Genomic DNA, 20,788 nt, shown 5'->3' with positions numbered 1-20,788 from the left:
TTAAGTTCTTGTGACCTGCTAAATGACTCATTTTATTCCAAGGCCTGAGTTGGAGCTAGCAGCTCCACCCAGCTTTGCTGGTGTCCAAGTTGGAGATCACCGGTGCTGGAGGGGAGGGGTGGCCTTCCCTCCTCTGCTCCCTGAGAAGGAGTGAGGACGTCAGGCTTCTACTCACGCCGAGTCTTGGCTCCTGGGTCGTCTCTGGTCTGTGAACTGCAGGATGAAGATGTCCGCTCCTTGTTGGTTCTTGCTGGTGTTTAGTAGAATCCACTCACCCACTGCATCTGACTCCTTTGTCCAGGGCTCTCTGTGACTCAGGTATGGCTGCGGCTGCTGCCGCGACCCTGCCGCCGCTGTGGCAGTTGCTGGCAAGCGCTCAGATGTGTCTCCTTGCCTTGGCTTCCCCTCTGTTGCCTAACTCTCTGTCCTGTGATGTCACACTTGGTGTGATTCTCTGGCTTAGGACTGTTCACTGGAACTCTAAAACTGCTTTCTATGCGAGAGTTTGTTCAGAATCCAGCTTCTCCTCCGCCATCTTCCCGGAACTCCTACAATAATCTTCTAAAGAGTGTAATCAGCAAGAGTTTAAAGACTAAAATATGATTTTAAAAATATTTTTATTTGATTGAATATTAATTTTGGTGCCATTGAAATAAGCAAAATGAGAGAGTTGCAGAAGAGAATATGTTAGGTCTCCAAGATATATGCTCTCTTAGTCAAAAAAGCATCAACAACCCCAAACAATCCAAAAAAAAATGTAATCCATGGCAATTCTCCAAACAGAAGAAATAGCTATTACATGCATTTACCATTATTGCATAAAGTTGTTTTCTATCACCTGGATTAGGTTAGTCTATTATTGAAATACACATAAATTGAATCCCCAAGGTCCTTTGACTATGTTACTCTTTATGAGAATCACCCAAGTTTGCATTATGTAGTTCAAATGACTTACTGCTGAGAGAATGCAATATGATACATTTTGTTGATTTGTCTTTCTCTTCAGAAAATTTATACTCTTGGTTAAGATTCCTTGAGTCACATTTATTTCTTTTGGAGAAATACCTAGAAGTAGAATTTCTAGATAAAGACATTATGTGCTTTGACTTGGTAAACAACAACAACAAAAAAAACTGCTGACCAATTTCCAAATTGTAAATCTGTCTACATCTGCCTGCAAGGAAGAAGGACATTTTGTCTCTATATTATCACCAAGAGATTACTTCCCGATCTTTGCAATTGAGCTCACTCTAGTGTACACAACAGAAAACCTCCTTGTAATTTTAAGTAGAATTTTGTTTCAAGACTAATGTTAAGCAATACTCCTTGGGTAGGTTTTCCTTTGTACATTGGTCTTGCCTTTCCATTCATTTGTCTCTTATTACTGATTAGTAGGAGTTGTTTATTCTGGACAGAAGTTCTAAGTTATCAAAGATCTATCTATGTATCTAATCTATCTGTCTGTCTGTCTGTCTGTCTATGAACTCTGAACTCTAGCCCACCATACCAGAAAGGCTGAGGCTTTTCATTTTGGGCTCTACCTTTCTGGCACTGCATGGATTGACAGTCCCAAGGAGAAAGGATAAACATAGTACAGATTTCATGTCATGGAGCATCCTTCCTTCAAGAGACTAAATTTCTTTCTCCTTGCTTTTATTCAGTTGGTAATATCTTTAGCTAAAAAAAAATCTTCTCACAGTTTATAAATTAAAAAATATTCAGAGGATTTATAAGTCATTCCTTTTTTGTTTTATTTATTGACTGAAATGACAGAGTATGTTACCAATTGTTGGGTAATTATTTCTATTACAATATGTAGATTGCATAGGGGAAGTTTTAACATTCAGTCACAATGTCAAACTCTGGATTCTCTGGCTTTTATTTATATTAATGATGCTGAAGAGATATAGGTGAATTATTACTTTTTCTCTCAATTGCCTTTCCTCTCTTAATTAGTCATTCAGACTAAATTAATTCCTTAACCTGAGGGAAAGCTAAAATTTCTCTCTTCTGAGATCTTCTGAGCTAAATTGGAATACAAAAGAAATAGATGTATAACTAAAATGATTTACAGATATATATATGTATGTGTGTATATCATATTTCTATGAAATATATGTATATATATTACATTTTCATGAAATACATATAATATGCTCATGAACATATATAAATCAAGAGAAGGAAAGAGAATATTTATAGCACTTAGAAAAAAGTTATTAATTTCTGACTTTAAAAACTATATCTGAGGTTCAAGAGTAGTGGACCATGCCCACCACTTGTGAATTGAAGGAAAAGGAATTCTAAGTTTGAGTTCAGCTTGATCTATGTAAGAAAAACTTATCTCAAAAAAAAAGAAACAAAGCACACACATGAAACACATAAAAAGAATAATTTTCTCTGAGAGTCACTAGATTAGGAAAAATTTTAACTATAGTTCTTGTATAGATAGACAGATAGATAGATAAATAGATAGATAAATAGATAGATAGATAGATGTGTGTGTAATGGATTTATTGATGATTCCTGAAAAACTGTATTTCCCTTTCATGTTTCACATTTCTCTTTTCTTTTATAATAAATTCACAATGTAAGTAGGACACATTGTTTTGTTTTGTTTTTTACTAATGACCACCTGGTAGTACTTTGGAGATCTATTGCTTTTGAAGTCAAATAAAATATTGCTAGCTTGCATTATATCCCAACTTGTGTCATGACAATGAGAAGGTATGTTATGGCACAGTTGTATAGTAACTTAAAATAACGAAGTTAATTCCTACTATTTTAATCTAATAGAATGCTTTATTTAACTCTTTTATTATTTGAAAAAGACTCAGTCTCTAAATGGATTTTAAGTACTTTCTAATTTATTTTTAGTGTTCTAAGTGTTACCAAATTTTTTTCTATGAAATACAATGTAGTTAAGTGAATTTTCTGTCTCTAGTCAGGTAATTAGAATACACAATGCTCCTGGGGTAATCATAAAAATAGAATTGTATTATTTGAAATGAGTGCATATGTACACATAAGCAAAGTTCAACCCACAAATGGCTATTTGTTCTCAGGAGATTTATTTTGTTTTAATATCTACTGTTGTACTGAGAAGCATTCTAATTGTTTCTTTAATTATCTTTCCCTATCTACCTTCACGTCTTGTCTAATAACATTATCTACACAGCCCTTATTATGTAGTTGAATAGTGATTTATTCTGTGGCAATTTCCTATTGTCTATTTGGTACTGGGAACACATTCCAAATGGCAAGCTCTACTTCATTTCCTCATGGCTTTAAGTAAATCATGTATTAGCATTTGATGTAGTTAATAATTTTAAATTTGTCTTGTGTCAGACCTTGTAAAGATTCACCTCTACTCGCTCAGTTTAATCTTCATCTTAAAAAGTTTCCTAAAGTAGCCATCAATCAAGTCCGCACAGCTTCAAGCAGATTTAAAATCAGGGTCTTTCTTCTCTGAAGTTTTCTGTAGGAAAGTGACTTCTCTATGAAGCTGTTCATAATTGTCTATCACTAAACTTCCAGACACAAAAGTGTAAGCAAGTGTGTTTACATATGTGACCATCACACACTACCCCATGAAATAAATTTGCACTAACATAGAATTTGTAATTACCTTGCTTTATAACCAAGCTATTGTTTTTCTAATTGTTTGTAATTTTCATGCTTACCTTACATCATTAATAATGTTTAAAATGATTGTGAGCTTTTGCACTAACACAAATAATAAAATCTGATGTCTGGTTTATTTTTAGCTCAACAAATCAATTTTGTTTTTCATTACACTCCAGTAGGTGAGAGACCATCTATATCTATATCTAAATCTAAATCTATATCTATCTATCTGTGTATCCATCCATCTATCATTTAATTATTTATCTACATACAATACAGGGTCATCACTGGTTAGAAGCATTCTTGTATATGCTCAACTTAATCCAGCTGACAACAGTTTCAAAATAATGATATACCTTGTCTAACATAAACATCCCAAACTCTGCATTGTATTTTATGAAGTTTTATACAATAACTGTTAAGATTTTTCTCTTTGCTCTATAAGGCTCTTTTTTTCAATAACTATTATGATATTGAAAATAAGAGCTACTTAAAATATTCATTTCATTTATTCATTTATTTATGAAATTTGAGCTCAAGATTTTGAAATCAGCTTGTGCTTGATGTACAGTCTACCATACCACTTTTGCAATACCTACTCCTATTTTAGTTTAATCATTTTTTAATACAGCCTCACATATTTGCCCTAGGCTAGCCTCTGACTACATTCCTCCTATTAATGTCTTCTATGTAGTTGGGGTTGTAATTGGGAACCTCCATGCCTAGTTTATCAATTGAGATGACTCTTATGAACTCTATGCCTAGACTGGCCTTAGTTCTCTAATTCCACCTATAATGAGATTAGAACTATGAGCCATTGTGTCCATCTAAAGATATATTCTATGTTAAATATATATGTGCACATATACATGTGTGCATATGTACATATTTGTGAACATGTGCATATATACATATCTGTATATGTGCATTTAACTATAAATACATATTGCTTATGAGTGTGCCATGTAACAAGAAAAATGTTTACATAAGTGAATTTAATCCTTAGATCTGGATCAACACAAGCTTTTAGTAATACCATATAAGTATCTATAACAGAATGCTAATGACTATAATAAACAAAGCCTTCATTTTTATATATTTATCAAATGTTTTTGTTATTTATTTGAACATGGGTAAGAAGAATGGGTGATAGGTTTTCCATTCTCTACTGTTATTCAGAGATCTTGGACTCTTCCTGAGCACTCAGAAACATACTACCTTCTGCTAAACACTGTGTTTCTGTCTAATGATAAGGAAAGATTGAGTTACCAATAATTACCAAAAAATGTCACAGGTTAGAGTTTGTGCTTACTGAATACTGGTTAATATTCTTTCAATATTTTCTAAACTGTGATCATTTTTCTTCTCTAAAAATTATAAACAATGTCATTATCAAATCACGTGTATCTTGTAAGTTTCTCAAATCTAGAGAATTTATCACTCATGTCTGTGAAAAGTTTAAGGTATCCTTTAGTATTATATCAGTCATAATTTTGAATACAAAACTACCATATCCCTATTGTTTGTCTCTTTATATACAAGATCTCAATGAATCCTCTCAAAATCCATGAAGTAGATATTATTGTTGCCAAGGAGGCTTGAAAGGTTTAAGTTCCTTACATAAGCTTACTGCTTAGTTAGCTAGTAAATAGCAAAGATAATGTTCCATGAAAATCCCACATTCCTGTGTGGGATATTTTAAAATATGATACATAGTGTATATATGTGTGTGCAATATATGTTACACATGTGTACTGTTTTATGTATGTTATATATATGTAGCACTTGTGTTGTATATGTTTGTATGTTCACATATATATAAAACTTACAAATTACCTCTTGTAAGGATTTCATTAGCTACTGATTAGATCTTATATTTATACTTTAAATAAAAATCTCTGGATCTAAACTTTTTAATTCATGAACGAAGGGATAAGTCTTTGTTCTTTTATTATATGTTGAGTCCTTGAATTTAAACTCTATTAAAGATAGATTGAGATTTTTCTTAATTCTCTCTAAGTGATACACATAACCACCACTAGAATAATCTTAATCCAAATTTAAATGTATGTTTTAGTTACAGTCGGTCTTTTCCCTCAGAGCTCAAATAGATTGTCAAATTAGTTTCAGATACTATAGGAGCACATTCATGTATACTCTGAAATTTTAATTATGCATACTGATTTCTATGAAAGAAAGCTTTCATAGGTATTATTATTTTATGTACTAGTTTCCAAGTTTGCTATAAAAATTAAAGTATCGTATGAATAAGATATTTGGTGGGCTATTAAGGGTAATATAAATTGACATTAATCTTTAACTCAAGCATTTGAATATGGGAAGTGCCATATCAATTCATGTTAAAAGTAATATTTGCTTCCTTTTAGAATACTGATATCAAGTAACTTTTAACCTAATTCAAGGAAAGTTGTTATTTCACTTCAGAGTATTTGTTTGAATCATTGTATATAAGGCTAGAAATCAAGAACTGGTTCTGAATCTATCCATAGCAAACCAAAAAGAATAATGTTCTTAGCCACACTTTCACACACATAATTTGCCTCTTCTTCATACACTCACAAAAATGCTGAACAGCAGTTGTGATAAGAGCAGGTAAAAACAAAACAAAATAGCAAAAAATAAACAGTTATTACCTGAGCTTGAAGGGACCACCTGTGCACTGAGCACAGCATATACATGTTTCTTTCTTTCTTTATCTTAATCCATACTAACTCCATCGTGTTATCCATAGGGGGACGTAATGAAGTTGTCATTACTGAGAACAACAACAGCATAACTGAACAAATCACTGATGTCGTAAAGCAACCAGCCTTTATAGCTGGTATTGGTGGTGCCTGCTGGGTAATTTTGATGGGATTTAGCATCTGGTTGTACTGGCGAAGAAAGAAGAGAAAGGGTCTCAGTAATTATGCTGGTAAGAGACTATTTTCAGCTATGTGAACTACTTATCTTTAGGAATGTAATGAAATGAGAAAGAGGAATGGAATGGGATAAGAAGCAAATAATTTTTGCTTGTTTTAAGAACCTGGTCTGTAAAATGCAATTATAAGCAGCATGCTTCAGTGCCTTGCTCTTGACCATATCTCTTTTTGACCACGGGCAATCTCTCTTCTTCTGTGTTCAGTGAAGTATAACAAGTATACATGCCAATAAAAGGCTCATATGTTTTCCCTAACTTGTTCTTCAAAAGTATACATATATATATATATATATATATATACACACACACACACACACACACACACACACACATATATATACACACACACATATATATACACACACATACAGAATTTATAGAATATACATATAGAATGTCAAAAGACATTCTATGAAGAATGTTAAGAACACTATTTAAATGCTCACTAACGATTAGAAAAAATAGCATTTACTATGTCAGAATGCAGGTTACCCTGGAAAATGTCCCAAATAAAGAATATAATAAGCAAAAATCTCACTAGAATTTAAAAAACAACTGATGAGACATTAATTCCAAGATTTACTATTCATTTAAATGAAATGTTTTTGGAGGAAGAAGCAGAAGGAAGCAAAGGGGAAACAATTCAGGAAATGAATGTGACCAGAGAAAATGCTAAATGATCTTTGGACATTTAAAATTGTTTTCTTCTTAGATCTAAGACAGAGTTTGAAGCACGTGAGAAATTATAGCTTTTAAAACTTTCAGAAATTCTAAGGAAGAGAGAGAAAGAGAAAGGAGAGAGGGAGGGAGAAAGAAAGAGAAGCCAACAGAAACAGAAAAGAGATAGTGGTTAAGATACTAACTTATGATTCAATATATTTTGATTGTTCATTTAACCACAACCACTATACAAATCATTCAGTTTTTAAACTTTATAAAATTTTCAAGGGGACAAATTTAAGTTATCATCATCCCCAAAACACTTTTTAAAGTTTTGAGATACTGTATTCAGTCTTCTGTTATTAACAAGCAATAAAGCAGTCATCAATATGAGTTATTCAGAATTGTTTCTTCTTTCCAAATAATAGAAAGAGAAGATTGAAAATAATGTCTAGTTAGTATAAAAATGAAGCACTTGATTGTTTTGCTTGTTACCTGGCAGCATTAAACATGGAAATTTGATGATAATATTGTGTATCTGTATCATATGAAGATAAGATCTCTTGGCTTCTGACCAGGATAACTTTCCAGAAAGGACTAGAGAAAGGAGCATAAGCACTGGCCAGTGGTTTCCATGTTGGATGACAGGTCTGCCATTTTCTTTTCAGGCTATTTAATGCCTGGTTCCTTATACTTTGTCACCACCTCAGTACTATATCACTAAATACCTGAACAGATACTGAATAGAGTAACTTCTTAGTGTCAGAATCAACATTCACATTCTGCAGTGCATTTTCTCATGTGCAGTCTAGTTCCTATTCACCTCTGAAAACAGTGTCCATGAACCTATCCATTTAACTAATCATTAAGATGCATTTCATTTTTGACACACTCATAACAATCTTATGAAACATAAGGAAAAACTGATTTCACTCAAGGACAATATGTATTTATCCTTTCACGTGACTTTAGTGATATTAGAAGATAGACATTCAAATCACAGCAGAGTTCTAATATATCCTCATGTGATTAGTGCCAGTTAAACCTCCAAATTTCTTCATTCACTCACTTTTTTTTTGCCAGTCCTGGGACATGAACTCGGGGCTTGGGCACTGTCCCTGAGCTTCTTTTGGTCAAGGCTAGCATTGTACCACTTGAGCCACAGCACCACTTCTGGCCTTTTCTGTTTATGTTGTACTGAGGAATGGAACCCAAGGCTTCATGCATGGTAGGCAGGCACTCTACCATTGAGCCACCTTCCCAGCCCTCACTCACTTCTTGTAAATAAAACAGTTCTCATAACTAGAAGGTTTATATTTTTAATATAAATACATTGGAAAGACTTTTCTTCTTTTTATTTTTCACTGTTCCTTGCAAATCCTATGACGTTAATTTTAAAACATCAATCGGTTATTGAGCTTGACACAAATAGTACATTTCCTATTGTCATTTCTCATTTTGATTGACCCATCTGCTTCAGGAAAACCTGCTAATTCAGGATGTTCAGTGCCTTTCAAATATTTTTGCAAAAGGCCAAGTCACAGAGAGGTCTTTCAAAATTGATAGAGGGTTGAATCTTAGAATGGATTTCCCTTCAGCTAGTAATTCACCTCTAGCAACATTACTCTCTTCCAAATGAGAAGCAAAGGAAATTTTTCCAAACCACAGGGACGTAGCATTACATTTCTGACTTGTGATAATTACTACGTATTTTCCATCCAAATAACCTATTTTCCATTTTTTCAACTTTTTACATTTTCCTACAACTTAAAGCATAAGATATTTTTAAATAATATTGAATGGTAGAATGCATGTTAATCATGCACTCATATTTCTGAAATTTCATAAATTAGAAAATGAATTATTTTAATAGTACCAAGAGTACTTGATGGACTATTTTTTCTGAAGTGTTTTGTGTAGAATATACTCTGCACATGTTTTATATAGAAAGTTTATATATTATTGCTCTGAGAATCTTACAATTTATAAGCATGAAAACAGAGTCCAGTCATATTCAAGCAATGTGATTTTACTCACAAGATGAAAACTATAAAGATTTCATATTTTCATTACCTAATAGGTATTTATAAAGTTTCACATCCATAGTCTCTTCATAACCTCTAATTGCTGATTCATAATAGCAGTAAAAGATTTTTAGTAGAGTCCATTTGGATTCAGCCTTTTAACTAATTTACAGTTTAACTTATTGAGAAGAAAATTGTTTGGGAAGGAACAGAGGGATGAGGGAGACTAACAAAGGAGATGATTCTGATCAGGGTACATTGTATGCTTATATGAACATGTTAAAATGAAACCTTCTTGTACAACTAGTTAATGCTAATAGAGGAAAATATATAATAAAATAATTTTAGCTCTAGATTATTTTTCAAAACTCCAGTTGTAACTATAAACATTTGATATAATTCACATTTATTAGAAGACATGTTCTCTTAATAGATTTACAATAAATAGAATTGTAAAGCTAATCAAATTTGATTTCAGAACTTTCTTCGACACATACTTTTTGGGTCCAAGTATCTTCTTAACCAACAGAGATACAATAGAGACAGTATGCTTAGTGGTAGACATAGGACTGTCTTGTGGGGTGAGACTTAACTATGGCCAACAAGCCTTCCACTTAACTCATGTTGACAAGCATTGCTCATTGACTTTTATCATGGCTGCTTTTTGAATAACTTTATTATAGAAATTATATTAAAAACTTACAAAAGCAAAAGAGAGATTGCTACTCAGTGTTGATACTTTTTAGGGGTCAGAGGATGTAACTTATTTATACTAGAACAGTAATGGTTTAAACTCTTACTTGTATGCACAAGTTCCTTAAGTTTTTCAGTTCCTATGACAAATAGGACAGATAGAACAAAAGTTATTCCTGAAACTGACATCCTGCTTGGAGTAGTAGGCTGTGTTATATATCTTTGTTTGTTGAGCACTAAAAATCCTCTTGTCCCTAAATGAAGATTTCCTGATAATTGGAAGAATGTATTTATCTAGGCTGTTATGAGATCAAACAGAATTAAAAAGAAGTTTGGGCAGAAAATATTAGAATTTTTATTTGCAGTAAATGTTGGATCGTGTTTACCGTATTGATGAATAGAAAAATAAATAATACAAATTTGAAAAAAGGTTATGTGGTTTCATGAATCTAATTGGCAACTATATATTACGTGTACCTATATTACTGCATGGTAATTTTTATGAAGACTATTTGGGTCTTTAAAAAGTTATGCTATATAGCATTTATTATTTACAATTATTGACAGCCAAAATTATAAAGACAAAATATTTTGACTTCTAAACCAAAAGTTTGTATTTTATGATTATTCCTTAGGAAAAACTTTTCATAAAATTTAGTAAATGCAAACAGTTTAGCATGAGCAAGCAAATTTACAAAATTCTAAATACTCCATATGCATGTTTTAAAGAAATTGGTGGCATATAAATTATTTAACAAGGGTATCCAAAAGCAGCCAAATGATTAGATAGAATTTTTATGTTCTGATTATTTGGGTTGAATTAGTGCTTATTAAAAGAGGTTTAATTTCCATTCATACTTGAGCAATGGTTTGTCAGGAAGGGGAATGAGTTTTGGCTGCAACATTTATAGTTTTCATTCAGAATAGGAAAGGTGACTTGGTAGAGATAGGCATTCTAAACACTTCCTTACCTCAGAATGGCAATTTAGCTCCTAGTTGTATTTTTCTCCTGCTTTTTGTAGTTCTGGTTGGCATGAGGTTAGGGTTAATCCTGTCAAATAATATTGAAAGTACTTTGTGTGCTGACCTTGCTAAATCTTTTAATATTTCCATGAAATTGCAATAAATTTGAATTATATGCCATTCTAAATTTTTTAGTTCTTAACTAAACCTAACTGAACCTTTTCACTGTTCAGTTAGGCTAAGAACTTTCACATGTTACAAATGAACGCTCTTGATTTTTCAAAAGTTAGAAGAAATTCCTGATTTTGAGTCAGTATTTTTCCAGGTTTGTCTCTGGTAGCCCAATCTTGATCTTGGCACAAGTACAGTGCCATATTTTAATGTACTTTAATCAGGAATTTTATATACTTTTTAAAAACAAATTTGTCTTTCATTTTAGTGGCATGCTGAGCACTAATGGCAGTAGGCTGAGATCTTAGGATTGCAGTTCAAAGTCAGCCTGGGAGCTGTGCCTTAAGCATTAAAACATTAACCTTGAGAAAACATTCTCAGGGACAGCATCCACATGCTAAGTTCAAGCCCCAGAACCAGCAAAAAAAATTACAGTGGCAAAATTTGATGTATACTAATTTCTGATGTAAAGATTTTACACTACTGCCTAGGCATATTCAAGTTTGACTGCCAAATTATTATTGTCCAGCGCAGTTGGCTGTCCTAAATAGTTTTGTAGAATATAACGTATATTATTTCTCTTATTGATAAATTATTTTGAAGTTTAAATACATTTGGTCATAAACATTTTGTATAGAAGATGTTGAAATTGAACTGATATTTACATTCTCTGGCTAATCTTTGACACCGCTTTCATTGTTTTCTGTTGTGTGGAACAGAAACCACTGATAGATGGAAGGTAGTGGATTCATTACCTTAGCTCTATGATGGGCTTGCTGGTGATGTTAATAAATTCTATAGATTTATAGGAAACTTGAACTTGATTATTATTATATACAATTGGAATCCTTTCAGTATCTATGGTGTGCAAATTTCATTTTCAGGAGCATTTTATTCTGAATTAATTAGTGTGTGCCTATTGTAATTGTATTTGCACTGCTCAGTTCGTAGTGCTGATAACTTTAATTACACAGATCTATGAAGGAGAGAAAAATGTAATCAGTGAATATTTCTTTCCTTTGGTTTTTGGAAGAATATTTGGTTTTGGAACAATACTGTTTTAGTGTGTAGTCTGTGTGTTGTTTAATGGCTTCTAATTAAGATGTCTCTATGTTAAGTTTTGATTTGGTAACGCACATCAGCAGTGTTCTATAACCACTGTGCCTAATACTTCTGGCAATGTTTGACATCTAAATATAAATTATCACTTTAATTTAAGCATACATTTGCTTGAAGAAAGGAAATATTCTATTAAAGTTTGAGCAAGTGAAAACTTTGCCCTTAGCCAAATCACTGCTTGTTATTATCTGTACAATTACATTAATTATATTTTGTTAAAATTCCCAGAGGTTTGGACTCTAAACTGGGGTATAATATGTAGTTGTTATTAATTGTAATTAATATTGATTATGTCTTTCTTTTTTGTCATTCAGTTACATTTCAAAGAGGGGATGGAGGACTAATGAGCAATGGAAGGTACTCTAAGAAAATACCCTTTTATTATTATTAATCAGTACTGGAAAACTATAGTAGGATGCCATTATTGAAATAAATGATCACTTACAAATCTGAGGAATCTAGGAGGAATTAAGTGACTTACCAAAAGGTTTAATGATCTATCTGTTGTACACTTTAGAGGAATCAAGTCCAGATGTTTCATATCTCCCAGATGCCCCTGAAGAAATTAGTAGTAAATATCACAAGGAATGTGTTCATTTGTTAGCAGGATGTTTACTGCATTAATTAGACATTAGCAAATGAAGTTGCTGTTGTTTAAGACTCCTTATTGGCTCTCCCTAAATTGCTGTGAGTGAACAATTACACATAATCGATCACAAAGTAAATGATTCATGGATGATGAATAGGCTGTAGATTGATAGGACTGGATTCCACAATTTTGGATACTCAATTGAAATTGATAAAAGCTGATAACAAACCCATATATCCTCATCTATTTTCCTTTTGCCAATATGGAGATTGTAATTAGGCTCTGGTAATAACTTCCAATCTCCCATTTAATCAATATTTTAGCAAAAAGAGATTAAGTCTAATGAGAGCTAGTGAATGTAGCAAGAAAGCAGTTGGATCTTCTTATTGCAGTTTCCATAGAAACACATGTTTCTCTTAGGGATTTGTACCAGAAGGGGTCTATCATAAAAAGTACAATGATTATAGATGTTCTATTTCTTTGTAAATATGCTAATCATATGTAAAGGAAGCAGAAATCCAGTCTTTAACATTAAAGAAGAAAATTCTGTATTATATCTGAGGTGAAAGAACTTTTCCTTACAGAGTATACTCACATGCTAGATCAGATCATAGTGAATCTTTTATTGCCTTAAATATACTCTTGATATTTGGCAATTTAGAAGAGTGAAATATGCTATTGATGGAACAGTGGAAGTACCATTCATTAATTTCCCTCAAGTTCTTTGCTTCTAAATCAAACACGATGGCTCATAATAAGGTTGGCAGCCTAGAGACACAGCTTCATGCGGAACTGCAGGAATCAGGGATAGAATAGCCCACACTCCTGGAATGGCTGATATGGAACAGTCCGGTATGTCAGGGGTTCCCTTGAGGTGTCAATTTGTCATTGGTCCTTGTTTGAGGATCTACTATGTCACCAGTTTCGGGGCAGACAACTGATTTCATTTGGATGCCAGCACAAGCCCAGGCAAGGAGTCTCTGCTTCCACCAACAGGGTTGATCTATATATAGCTGTAATGAACTGCTAAAGTTCCTTAATTCTTTTTTTTTTTTTTTTTGGTCGGTCGTGGGGCTTGAACTTTGGGCTTGGGTGCTGTCCCTCAGCTCTTCAGATCAAGGTTCCTTAATTCTTAAGTCTTTACATTTTAATTGGAAGTCAATTAAAATCTTCCTTTATGCCTTCACCCTTTGTCTTGTGGGAGAGAGGTGTGAGAATCTTTGTATCACCTGATAATTTCCTTTTCCTTTTGGTTTTAGCCGTCCAGGTCTTCTAAATTCTGGCGATCCCAGTTATCCTTGGCTTGCTGATTCGTGGCCAGCCACGAGCTTGCCAGTAAACAACAGCAACAGTGGACCCAGTGAAATCGGGAATTTTGGGCGAGGAGGTAAGTTATGTATTTTCTTAAATTATATAATTTTTATTTGGGTTTTTGTTCTTGACTTTCCTAATTCCTTCACAAAAGAAAGCATGGTAGAGAGTGTTTCCTTCCATAATTAAGATATCATTAGTACATATGCTTATGAATGTTGTATTCTTGTAAAATATTTTATTATAAAACTAGCGTATCTACATTATCTTAAGTGAAACAAAGTTTGTCAGGTAGTCTTTACTAACCTAGAATGTAAGTGATCATAATACAATTTGTTTACATGAGTATTAGTACAATCTATGGAAACCGTGTTGCTGATTAGGGCTTGTGATTTTTAACTATATCTTCCACTTTTCTGAATCTTTTCTAAAACATCAATTTATTGAATATATCATATATGGCTCTCCAGCAGTCACCAAGCATAGGGTATTGGTATGGCAATAGATTATCCTTAACCTGATGTAATACAGCAGATTAATAAATTGGACAACATGTTCAGAAAGAACTTTCTGCAGTTGTTAACTTGAATTTCAAATGAGATCAAATGGTGTGAAGGACCTAGCATGCTAACACCTCCAATGATTTGTGCTAGATTTTTCGCTCCATGTTTTAAGAAGAAATATATTTGAATCATAATTTACTCCCACCTGCCAAACTACCAATTATTTTTCTAATCAGTTGCAGAGATGAGTTGAGAAAAAGTTAAAAGAGGAGTCTATGATATCAGTATTTGGTATGAAAGAGGCAGAGGACTGTAGACAGTAAATGAACTTGAACTGCTTCGTCAGTACTGTAGGGGGACACTGCCCATTTTGAGTAAGAACATTCTTAAGGGGATGTTAGTATCTGAAGAAAGGATAGGCATTAAGCAAAAAGATGAGAAAAGTGTGTAGAGAAGAAATTGCTGAGAAATAGCAGAGACATTGAGGTTTTCAGAAATGAGTTGTGCTAGGCAACCATGGCTCATGCCTGTAATCCTAGCTACTCAGAAGGCTGAGAGCTGACAATCATGGTTCAAAGCCAGCCAGGGTAGGAAAGACCGTGTGACTCATCTCCAATTAACCACCAGAATACCAGAAGTGGCTTGGTGGCTCAAGTGGTAGAGCATTAGCCTTGAGCTGAAGAGCTGAGGGACAGCGCCCAGGCCCAGAGTTCAAGACTCTCTCTCTCTCTCTGTCTCTGTCTGTCTCTGTCTCTCTCTGTCTGTCTGTCTCTGTCTCTGTCTCTGTCTCTCTCTCTCTGTCTCTCTCTCTCACGCACACACACAATGAAAAAGAAAAAGAAAAAGTAAAAAATAAGAAATTAGTTGGGACTAGCCACTCAGGAGGTAGCTATCAGGAGGAGTGCAGTTCATATAAAACCTACAAAAAGAGTTTTCAAATGCACCATCTCAGCCAACAAACCAGATATGAGTAGTGCCATGTGCTTGTGTTTTCAGCTATTAGAGGCATAAACAGGAGGACTGAAGGCCAAGACCAGTCTGGAAATAAAAGCTAGAGACATTTTCTTTAAAAATAGCTGAAAGTGAAAATGATTGGAAATATGATACTTGAGGTAGATTGCTTGACTAGGGTTCTGTGTTCAAACCACTAGTGAACAAAAAAAGAACAAAAAATGAATGCATTTGAGTTCTTAACTCATGCCTGGTATGCCCTAAGTTCTGGGTTCCATTCCCAATTTGGCACAAATAAGTAAGAAATTAATTAAATAATTAACTTGCTAATAACTTGCATATAAAATTCAAAGTAACAGAGATGGTAGAAAATACAGAGAGATGGATAACAAGATACTATAAGTCACATGAAAAATTTAAACTATACTCAGAAGCAATCCAAAGCTGTTCATGGGATTCTGATGTGGAAAATGCCGGGATTTAAGCATTATTTGAAGTCACCCAGTCTGTTTCTGAGTGGAAAATAGAATGAGAGAGTAGGAAATTGGAGTGAGTAGGAGATTACTGTCATCCAAAGCAAGAAAACACTGAAAGACTTTTACATATTTAGAATTAAGTTGGGAGACACAGGGCTGTGATAAATTATTCTGAGTGTAGTGAAATCCCTACTGGATAGATCCAATGTTATATGGGTACATTGCATATGCACGTAATCATATTGTATAAGCATATAACCATACTTAGTAGAACAGTTATGAATACTGACATGTGCTCTTTAAAATATATTATGAGTGTTTCTGAATATAATTAAAGTAGTATTTCAAGTATTTATTGTTGCACAAATATGATGTACCACAAAATTCTCCCTTCCAATAAAGCATAAAATACTCATCCAGAGTATTGTAGGAATGGATTAAATGGATGATGATATGAATGTTTGAAACAAAGCTTTCACATTTGATCGGTGCTCAGTGGATAAAATAAGCCATTAGAGAGGAAACTTCATGTCTCTTCAACTTCTTGTTCCCTCTACATAGTCCACATACCTCCTTCAGGATAATCACTTGACAGGCAACTATGAAGTTTCCTCTGCTCAAGAGCAAACATTGAGCTGTTATAGACTGTCATTACACCAGGAAAGAACAGCACCCTTCCTGATTTGCTGAATGACTCTGCCAATAGAATAGGATTCCCAAAGCTTTTTATCTTTTAAGGAATATTTACTCTGTGGTTTGTATTAGTAGTCAATAAGAACAACCTTTTGTCTGCCTATCAAGAACTACATACTTAAATATGAACAAAATTCTTTCAGTTTCTAGCAGGTTACATTGACTTCTAAAGTATCGTGGTGCAACTTAACAAAAATATACATGTGTAGATTGGCAAGATTTTTGTTCCATATCTACCTCGTTTTTACTCCATGACAAGAGAGGCTTACATGAACATGAAGGTCAAAAGTAAGATTTTGCAAGTTTCACTCTATCCCTTTCAGCATGAGGTCCATAGGAAACATTGTTATTTTTGTGCCAGAAATAATACATAGATTTCTGTCCTTTTTACATTTATGATTTCATGTAATTGAGAAGTTGTGCCACACATTAACAATTTAAAAATCAAGAAACAAAAGTTTGCCAATAATTGGAGATGTAGATATAGAGGGCTGATCTGACAGATTTTAAAACTTCAGGTCTTCATTATTCTCTGCTCTGTAATCTTAGCTAGATGCATATGTCTAACTGTATTCTCTAAGAATAGGATTCTGATCTTTTATCTTTAATACTGGAATACTGACACTTGTTTGAATGCAATATTAATGCGGTTTTGGCCAAAAAAATACAAATTACCACATTTTTCATTTGTTAATACAAACCATAAAAATTAATGAGTCAGGCACTGGTGGCTTACACCTGTAATCCTAGCTACTCAGAAGACTGAGATCTGAGGATGGCAGTTCGAAGCCAGCCTGGACAGAAACGTCCCTGAGATTATTCTCCAGTTAGCCACCTCAAACCCAGAAATAGTGTTATGGCTCAAAGTGGTAGAGCAGTTAGCCTTGAGCACCAAAGCTCAGGGAGAGTACCCAAGACCTGTGTTCAAGACATATGACCAAAAAATAAATAAAAATATATAAACAAAATTAACCATTCTAGTGGCAGTTGCTTTCTTTCTTCACAATGCTAGGTGATGAGTTATGAAAATGTAGACATAAGTCATATTAGCACCTGTCCTCAAGTAGCTTAAGCTTCTGTGAAAAAAGCAGTTATTCATACAAATATTTTGTGTATGTGTGCCCATCCTGGGGTTTGAGTTAGGAGCCTGGGTGCTGTCCCTGGGCATTTTTGCTCAAGGCTAGAACTCTACCACTTGAGCCACAGCTCCACTTATTTTCTACATACATTTTTATAATACAAAATAAAATAAATCCTAAATGAAGGTATAATCAAAATGGTTGAAACTGCATTGCAAGTACACACTAGAAGGCAATGTTTTTACATTTCTTGGATTTCTAAGACAAAAACTAAAAAGTGCTCTATAGCCTAAAGCATTTAGGCAAGGAATAGAAAGTAATGTGAAAAATGGAATAAAGTAAGTACTGCCTAACAATGAGAAGACCTATTCAGATCCAGCAAGGCAACAGAGTTGGCATAGCGTTCCCAACAGCCTGATGTTATAGGCCTCTTCTGCACACACACACACACACACACACACACACACACTTCTGTATAATCTTCCAATATTTCAAATTGGGAAACAGTTCATTCTTTTGAAACTGTAGCAGTGATCAAATGATGTTTGAAGACAATGTTCAGCCCCCACCCAAATCAAAATACAAGCTATTAGACTTGAAAGCTGACTATAATTTCATCTATCAGGAAAGCATTTTATTTCTAGAGCCATACTTCAGTTGTTACAGAGTAATATTAGATACTGGGCTACATTTTCTCACTTTTGATCACTTATGCACAGAAAAAATCAATAGCTTGTACTTGAAGTTGCATGCAATCTAGATCCAAGGCTTTGGAGAATCTCAAATTCATAGTGTATGAAACTGAGTCCCATGTTGAAGGAACATTTTTGTTCAACTAATGTTCATAATGAAACATTGAATGCAGGGAGGAGAAACAAAAGACTGAAAATGTATCCAGACAAGAGATTTGATTTCCACCAATTTGGGTATATTATTAAATAGTTGAGGATTTTGAGACTAAAACATAATGCTAGTGGAGCCAAGTGCCAGTGGCTTGTGCCTGTAATCCTAGCTACTCAGAAGGCTGAGATCTAAGGATGGTGGTTCAAAGCCAGCCCAAGCAGGAAAGTCCATGAGACTCTTATCTCCAATTAAGCACCAGAAAACCAGAAAGTGGTGCTATGGCCAAAGTGGTAGAGTGCTTGCCTTGAAGTAAAGAGTTGAGGGACAGCCCCCAGGCCCAGAGTTCAAGCCTCACAACTGACAAACAAACAAACCAAAAACAATAACAAAAAAACTGATGCTATTACTTCAGAATGAAATATGCTACTTATATTTGTGAATAATAGTTAGCTACACTAGGACAAGAAAATGTGAGATTCTGAAGTGTTATAAACTTGAATAGCCTTAATACATTTAAAGTCCTTACTTCGGCAAAGTATATGCACAGCTTACTTATAAAACAAATTAGAATTCCAGATTTAAAAACCTCCAGTTAGTCTGAATTAAACAATGTACAACATATATTACAAACTTTTTGTTACTATTGCTAAGGACATTTTTAACTTTTATACACTGCAAAGCAACACAATATGGCTATCTTAAGAACAATTAATTGCCATTAAGTCTAAGTTTGTTAAATTAGATGAAAATTTCCTAAACTGAAGAAATCTAGTAATTTGGTGATGTCATATTCTATGAAGTAAGATTTATCAGAGCATCTATTATTAAAGAAAGCCATATAATTATACTTATTTTAAATCTATATGATTAAAATCAGTGTTGATATTTTTTAAAGATCACTTAGTATCTTTCTTCTGAAAAAGAAAACATAAGTGCTCAGGAGAGAGGTGGCAGATCCCAATTATAAAGCATCATATAAAGGTAATTCAGCATACCAAAATGATAAATGGACTGATTGATATTCAGTGTTGTTCCTGAGTTTAATTTTACTCTTGCTGTATTACAACGTGAAACTATAATTCTCCATTTCTAAGAGCTGAGAGCATAAATTAAACTCACTGATCACTGAGATTGCCTTTTCTAAAGCTAAATCCTGCTGTATTGTGAAAATGATTTATTCATGAAAATTTTCCTTTCTTATCCAAGAAAAAAGAGCACATTTTCTACTATCAGTTATTCTCCATTTCTAGAGCTATAAAATCAAATCAGATAAATGGCAAGTCAGAACTTCAGAAAAAATATATTTCATCATGAGAATAGTATAATTAGGGATAGTATTTGCAAGTACTCAGCAATTGTACTCTGTCATTTGGAGTGAAGTGGAAAGAGGTGTTTGCATCCATGATTTGTGGATTCCTTTTAGGTATTGCTTGTCTAACATGCTAAGGCTTGACTCTAAAACTGGTGAAACAACTAAAAGTGGTTTTCCATTGTGAATTATCTCAAACTTCTCATTCATGTTAAAAGAGACTTGGAGAAGTGAAATGTGAAGGACAAGTGCTAGGCTTGCCTGTCACTGAGGTTGATAGGTTGGCCATGGGTTGTATATCATCTACCCTTCATTGGCTCATGAAGCTCAGCTCAGCTGAAATGCAAACGTGCAGCATGACACATTTATTTTTCATCTTCAGTCCTGATAGTTTTGATCTTCCTATGCATAGTTAAATTGCTTCATTTCCCTATGTTTGTCACAGATGTACTGCCACCAGTTCCAGGCCAAGGGGATAAAACAGCAACAATGCTCTCAGATGGCGCCATTTATAGCAGCATTGACTTCACTACCAAAACAACGTACAACAGTTCCAGCCAAATAACACAGGCCACCCCATATGCCACGACACAGATCTTGCATTCCAATAGCATCCATGAACTGGCTGTTGATCTGCCTGATCCACAATGGAAAAGTTCTGTCCAGCAGAAAACCGATCTGATGGGATTTGGTTATTCTCTGCCTGATCAGAACAAAGGTAACAATGGTGAGTCAGGTTCTTATCTCTTGAGAAGTGAATTTCACACCATTTGTGCATGAGATAGAGATTAGTGTTTGTTGTTCAATTTTGTGATTCATTCCCAGGTTTACTACCT

The 20,788-nt window shown here is 34.0% G+C and overlaps 1 protein-coding gene across 5 annotated transcripts in view; it reads left to right on the top strand.

Moving 5' to 3' along the window:
- Robo2 (roundabout, axon guidance receptor, homolog 2 (Drosophila)) overlaps positions 1-20,788 on the top strand; it is a 519,781-nt gene that overhangs the window by 450,206 nt on the left and 48,787 nt on the right. For all 5 annotated transcript variants that reach the window (XM_013034888.1, XM_013034887.1, XM_013034886.1 and 2 more), the window contains 4 exons: positions 6,380-6,562; positions 12,513-12,555; positions 14,047-14,174; positions 20,398-20,679. In XM_013034888.1, the coding sequence (XP_012890342.1) occupies positions 6,380-6,562; positions 12,513-12,555; positions 14,047-14,174; positions 20,398-20,679 (636 nt within the window). The remainder of the gene's footprint in view (positions 1-6,379; positions 6,563-12,512; positions 12,556-14,046; positions 14,175-20,397; positions 20,680-20,788) is intronic.

Source organism: Dipodomys ordii, unplaced genomic scaffold (genome assembly GCF_000151885.1).
Source record: "Dipodomys ordii isolate 6190 unplaced genomic scaffold, Dord_2.0 Scaffold199, whole genome shotgun sequence".
In the NCBI taxonomy this organism is placed as follows: Eukaryota; Metazoa; Chordata; class Mammalia; order Rodentia; family Heteromyidae; genus Dipodomys; species Dipodomys ordii.
This window is presented reverse-complemented; position numbering and strand designations above follow the sequence as displayed.